Source organism: Dipteris shenzhenensis, chromosome 16 (genome assembly GCF_047967505.1).
Source record: "Dipteris shenzhenensis isolate YYH24624 ecotype China chromosome 16, Dip_SZ_1.0, whole genome shotgun sequence".
Classification (NCBI taxonomy): Eukaryota; Viridiplantae; Streptophyta; class Polypodiopsida; order Gleicheniales; family Dipteridaceae; genus Dipteris; species Dipteris shenzhenensis.
The window spans coordinates 27,991,250-27,997,498 of NC_141611.1; the positions used below are offsets into that span (position 1 = coordinate 27,991,250).

The window sequence follows — 6,249 nt, forward strand, 5'->3', positions numbered from 1 at the left end:
ATTGGATAGGCTAACCATTCTTTGGATTGGCCTTGTCTTTCACAAATGCTATTTTGTGCTCTCAAAAGCTTTTAGGCCCTCCTAATCCCATCATTGTAACTTGTTTGAAATTCTCTTGTAACATCCTCCTCCTCCTCCTATTTGCTTATTGCTTGTTGTGTGTTATATTTGTGAGCATTAGCTTTGCTTCTAGCTCTATGGCTCCTCCTCCTCTTTTTCTTCTTCTTCTTCTTCTTCCTCTCCTTCTATTTGTTTATTGCTTGTTGTGGATTATATGTGTGAGCATTGGCGTTGCTTCTAGGCTCTATGGCTCCTCATGTTGTAGGATTTTGTTGTGCACGGACGTAGTTGTTGTGGCCTCTTTCGAAGAGAGGCTTATGAAGATAAACACTCGAGGGAGGGAGGGAGGAAATCATTGGAGGAGGGATAAAAGAGTAGTGGAGGGGAGGGGTGCCACGGGGGCAATGAATCTGCAAAGCTATTGGACAGGCTAAGCATTCTTTGGATTGTGCCTTGTCATTCACAAACGCTATCTTGTGTCGTGAAAATCTTCATCCAATCACCTCCCATCACCTTTTGCCATTTCTCTTGTGTATCATTTCTTCGTCGTCATCTCCAATTTGTGCTTCATTTTGCAAGCTTCGATTGCCCATCTCCATCTCCATCGCCATGGCTGCCGTTGCATCCAAGGCCTTGTTCTCTGCCCCCAACGTAGCTTCTGCTTCTTCTACCGATTGCTCTCGCCAGCACTTCCTCTCCGGCACCTCCCTCCGCTTCGCCCCCTCATTCCCCTCCTCCAAGCGCTCCTCGTCTTTTTCCGTTCGCGCTGCGGCCGATAAGCCCGTCAAGGTCTGCTCCCCGCCCCCCCCCCCCCCCCTCTCGCCTTCAAACCTTGCGCCTTCTTTGTGAAACACGATCGAATGCTTCTTAACTCCGCTTATGGGCACTTTGCGATCCTTGCCTGCCGTTGGTTGGTTGTGTCGCTTGCTGACTTCCTGCAACTCCTGCGATCCGCCGTCTAGAATCTGTTCCTCGTCGGAGACGTGCTGTAGCTCTGGTCTTTTTTAAGAAATTTAACTTCTCTTCGTGTGGGCAGGCCGACAGGCAGCTGTGGTTTGCCTCCAAGCAAAGCCTTACCTATTTGGATGGCAGGTACATTCGTTCTCTCTCTAAATTGTGCCTGTGGTTTCGGTGATGAGCGCCTTTGTTCTCATTGCGAGCTTTCCTTACGGTTTGCAGTCTTCCTGGTGACTTCGGATTCGATCCCTTGGGTCTTATGGACCCCGAAGGCGCAGGAGGTTTTATCGAACCCAGCTGGCTGGCCTACGGAGAGATCATTAACGGTCGCTACGCCATGCTTGGCGCTGCAGGGGCCATCGCTCCAGAGATTCTGGGAAAGCTCGGTTTGATTCCTCCGGAAACAGCTATCCCGTGGTTCAAATCGGGAGTCATTCCTCCTGTCGGAACATACAATTATTGGGCAGATCCCTACACACTGTTCGTTCTGGAGATGGCTCTCATGGGCTTTGCAGAGCACCGCAGGGCACAGGATTACTACAAGCCAGGTTCCATGGGCAAGCAATACTTCTTGGGACTGGAGAAGTTCTTAGGAGGGTCAGGCAATCCTGCATATCCAGGAGGTCCGATCTTCAACTTCTTGGGATTGGGCAAGGATGAGAAGTCGATGAAAGAATTGAAACTGAAAGAGATCAAGAATGGCCGCCTAGCTATGTTGGCTATCGTGGGCTACTTCATCCAAGCTTTGGTAACTGGCAAGGGGCCTTTCGAGAATCTGCTCGATCATCTTGCTGACCCAGTGAACAACAACATCCTTACAAACCTCAAGATTCACTAGAACCGATCAGCTCAGCTGTACTCGTATTGTCTTCTCTGAGAGCTCTAGAGCAGGTCATGTGTACTATCTCCTGAGACTTCTGTTGTAGCACTTCCGAAAATGTATATTTTTCTGTCTGTTTGTTCTACATTCAGGAGTTCGCTGCGCGCTGTATACCTTATTCTCCTTACATGAACTTACTACTTTTGGAGAGGAAGAACACTCTGCAAATGGGGAATGGACTTACCTCTGCAGCGGAATGGAGGATAATAGTTGATGATACTAAGCCTGATTTTTTTCGCATCTATAAACTTTAGTGATGATCACATCGCTCTGTGTGGGAAGCGTTATTGGAGTTCCATCATTTGGCGCCCTGGTTTTGTGAGTAGGTTTTTATCTTTGTTAGGGGACGAATAGTTAGAGAGTTTAAATTGTTAGTGTGCATGTCTTCTCTTTGCTAGTCACATTTGCCATTTCCATCTTCTCTCCCAACACATGAATACTTTTATCTATTTGTAGTTTATATATTTTCTCCTCAAGTGGGTTAATAATGAGTGTGGTGATCTACTATTCCTACATTTAAGATGAATAATATTATTTCAGCACGCTTGTTTGATCTTATATAAAAGTCTTAAACACATGTCAAGAAACGTTTTCCTAGATAAAGCGTGAAGGCTACACATCTCTCGTAATGCCCTAAACCATTTGGAATAGGCGTTTCATATTAACTTTTATGCAACATTATCCATTGTACGTAACGAACTAAAATGAATATAAGTCATGATGATGTAAAACTCTAAACTTCCTTGTCTCCCCATATATTCTAAATTAATTGGATTAAGGATAAAGATGTTCATGATAATCTTTTTAAAAAAATAAAAGTTCTATTAACACTTGAGAAAGATAGTAAATTATATATTTCAACTACTCACATGGCATTGTTTGTGAATGCTAATATACCAAACCATGGTTGTCAACTATTTCACTTTAGAGAAAATTTTTGAAAGACTGACCAATAACTAAGGTGAAGTACTACATTTAGCAAATTCAACCATTGAATATATAATAGAAACTTGTAGGTCAAACCTTGCAGCAAAGTGGCTACTTCTTGGGCTGATGTTTTGTGCTCCCATATAGTATGCACTCGTATGTAGTGTCTTGCCAAATGGCAAGTAGGGTGATTGTTGCGGTCAGTGGCCTCCTACCACCAAGTTGCGTTAAGCATCTTAGAGGTTCCAAGAGGATGTCCTTGATAACAGAGAGTTGAATTTGGTACCTTAATCCTAATAACCCTATATCCTTATATCTTGTAAGTTGGTGTAATTGTGTTGAGTAGGGATGATCCTCCTTCATTAGCTAGCAACATGCCCCAAGTGAAATGCCCATTGTAACCTTTGAGTATTAGTCATTATCCAGAGAGCCTGTGCCAAATACTATGCAGTGTAGAGTAGCTTGAGGACAACATTCTCAAGGGCAGTGCTTATATAGGGGTGAGGTCTCTCATCAATGTGCATTTGCTCTTGCTACAGACTAAGCAACCATTGGCCATGAACGAATTCATTTTTCTTCTCAATGGTCATCAAGTGCAAGTTACAACCAAAATTTGGAGATGACCTCTAGGAAATCTTGATGCTCAACCCAATGCCGCTATCTCAAATGAGTCCATGTCATTTTTACACCACCTGTAGGCAATGACCAATGTTGACAACCTTCTCTGATTGCGTGACTTTGGAAGGCCAAAACCACTCACTCAGATCCCAATGCACCTCCCTCAACCAAAGACACCACCACGATGCATCTCAAGCCAAAGGGATTGGAGTTGGGTCGATGGTCTAGTCCTTTGTCCAAAATAGGCCAATGCTATAAACCTGTGTCACTCAAGCAAGTCCAGGGGCCCATCCAACTTTGGGTCTTCTTCTATTTTTGGCTAAAGAAGATCTCTAGTCCCACTTTGTAGTATTTGGAAGAGCGGCAAGATCCGTGGCTGGATGCCTTAGGGATGTTAGATATCAATGCTCCACTCTCGTGTAACTACACGGGAACCAGCTAACTCTACTTGTAAGCCCCCCATATGAGGAGAAGGCATTTGAGTAGCTAGGTTATCCGGTAGGTCCTGGTTTGGACACTAGATGGGGGCCATCTGTGGCCTGATGGCTAGACGGCTTCAGATAGAGTTGGCACACTGCCAACTAGGCTACATGCAAGTGCGGGAAGGCATCCCATGACTGACTACACTGAGGGTAGATGGAGCATTTCCCGGGGCACCCCACTCTCAGGTTGCGAGGCCCGTTTGGAGCCCCAGATGATCCCGGATGCCCAATTAGGTCTAACCGACTACGACTGGTGGCTATATGAGAGCAAGCCCGTGAAGCCCATAATCATCACTGGATACATCAACCCTGATTCCTTAGCATCTAGCCTCCATCCTCTACTGTTTCCAGCATGCCATCGAAGCTTCTCACACAGGAGCACACAGCTGGGAGGCAGCGCCATCTATTGTATCAGTTTTACAGTAATCAAATTTTTTATTCTACATACTATCTACTTTTCTCTCTTGCATACGAGATCTTGTTATCTGTTGAGCACAGACGTTGTATTGTTTTCTAACAAGGGACACCCCCATCTTGGAGGATGTTCATACAAACATAGGGAGTTGAGGCCTTGAGTATACCCTCCCTCCAAACTCGGGATGGTAGGTGGGAGAGGCCTTGTGCCCATGCCTTTCCCTTGGTGGGAGGTGGCACTATGCTCTAAAAGTCTCCCTAGTCCATTGTCCCACTATCCCAATGTGCATCCATTGCCCTAGTATGCAACCCTCTTGATCTTAGATGCTAAAGAAGGGGATGGTGCCAAAGCTCCTCATGACATCGAGTGCTTGTCGGAATGAGTCCTTTTGTAGACTCCTCATCAATGGTGAGCCCTTCCCTGTGAGGGGAACCTTTGAGAAGAGCGATGAGACTAAAGCCCACTGACCTTTTGTGCAAGAGGTGTTTGTGAGAATCCCTGTGGAAGTAGTAGCTTCCAGGGCTCCAAGTGAGAATTGAGGCCCACATCATCACCAACTTTTCCCAAGAGATCTTTGCTCATCTTTGAGTCTATGATGCCAAGTCCACCCTTTGCCTTGGGTAGGATCACCGTCTACCAAGTGACCTTGGCTCTAGTATTCTTGTCATAGGTTGCACATGAGTTTCCTAAAGAAAATTTGTCAAAACTTTGTGTGAGTTTCCCCACACAAGTTCCTTGAAACTTGAACATGTTCGGACAAGCTTGATCTCTTGGAAAACTCATATCTATTTCCTAAAAATCTCACAATAGATTCACCTATGACTCTAATATAAAGTACAGTGGCCCTTATGGATAAGAAGAAGCTATAGCCAACATGGTGGTGTAAAAAGAAGCCAATAATGGGGAGAAGGAAGTTAATGCATACAGAATTTGTAGAAGAAACCCCACTAAAGGCAAATTTGGCACATAAACTTGCAGCCATAATAGAGAATTCCCACCACAAAATTTAACAATTAATAATTCATAGCAAGGAGGCCTATCCATGTCCAAATTTAAACCCTAGGTGCTAGATAGGTCAACAAATATATGGCTCTAGGGTTTAGTAGGAATCATACCATGTGTAGTACACAAAGATGCCTATGCTCAGTTTGTCTCCACCTTTGGCAAGGAAGACTATTGGTGAGCTAGCACTACTTAATTGCACATTTATCAAAGCAAAGATAATGAGAGACTTGATCTCTAGAACCTTGCAACTCCCTAATAAAAAAGGGAAAAAATAAAACAAAATTACATATGTGAAATTACTATACGTGTTTTCCTCGAAGAAAAGAACTTTCTATTAATGCTTGAAGAAATGCACCATACAAAATAGCAATCCATGTGGTGATGATCGTGGAAGAAAAGAAAAGACAAAAGCTAGCTATCAACCGGCTTAAGAGAACCTAGTTCATTGCATAAGAAATGTCTCAAATGGGGGCCAAAAACCTAGGTGGGGGATTATGCATCCAACGAATACCTCACTCTATGATGACATAGAGGACACCTGTTGGCCAAGCCTTGCACAAATGCACTTGCCTCTTGTTAATGCCAAAGGCATGGGTTGCATGCCGCAATTCGATGTCTTATCCCATGGCCTCTTGACCTTCAAGGTGGTGGGCAGTTGCCATTTCGAAATAGCTCAAGTGTCGCTTTGCATCAAACAAATGCCAAACGAGTGCAACATAAGTGAAGTGAGTCGTACTACAAAGATCATGCATGAAATTCAATGTGGAACTGAAGGCAGAAGAAAATGAGAAGATTGTTTGAAGAGAAAGAGAGTTTCTATTTCATACAGCCAATCGGCTAGATACAGTAGCACAAGCTGCACTCAACACACGCTTATCAATTCCTCTAGATTTGGACATTGACTA

The 6,249-nt window shown here is 44.2% G+C and overlaps 1 protein-coding gene across 1 annotated transcript; it reads left to right on the forward strand.

Moving 5' to 3' along the window:
- The first annotated feature begins 547 nt into the window (after window positions 1–547).
- Window positions 548–2,126, forward strand: LOC147892780 (chlorophyll a-b binding protein 8, chloroplastic-like). The gene is made up of 3 exons (XM_087387121.1): window positions 548–849; window positions 1,097–1,152; window positions 1,240–2,126. The coding sequence occupies exons 1-3, from the start codon at window positions 670–672 to the stop codon at window positions 1,853–1,855; spliced, it is 852 nt and encodes a 283-aa protein (XP_087243247.1). The 5' UTR covers window positions 548–669; the 3' UTR covers window positions 1,856–2,126.
- The last annotated feature ends 4,123 nt before the right edge of the window (window positions 2,127–6,249 follow it).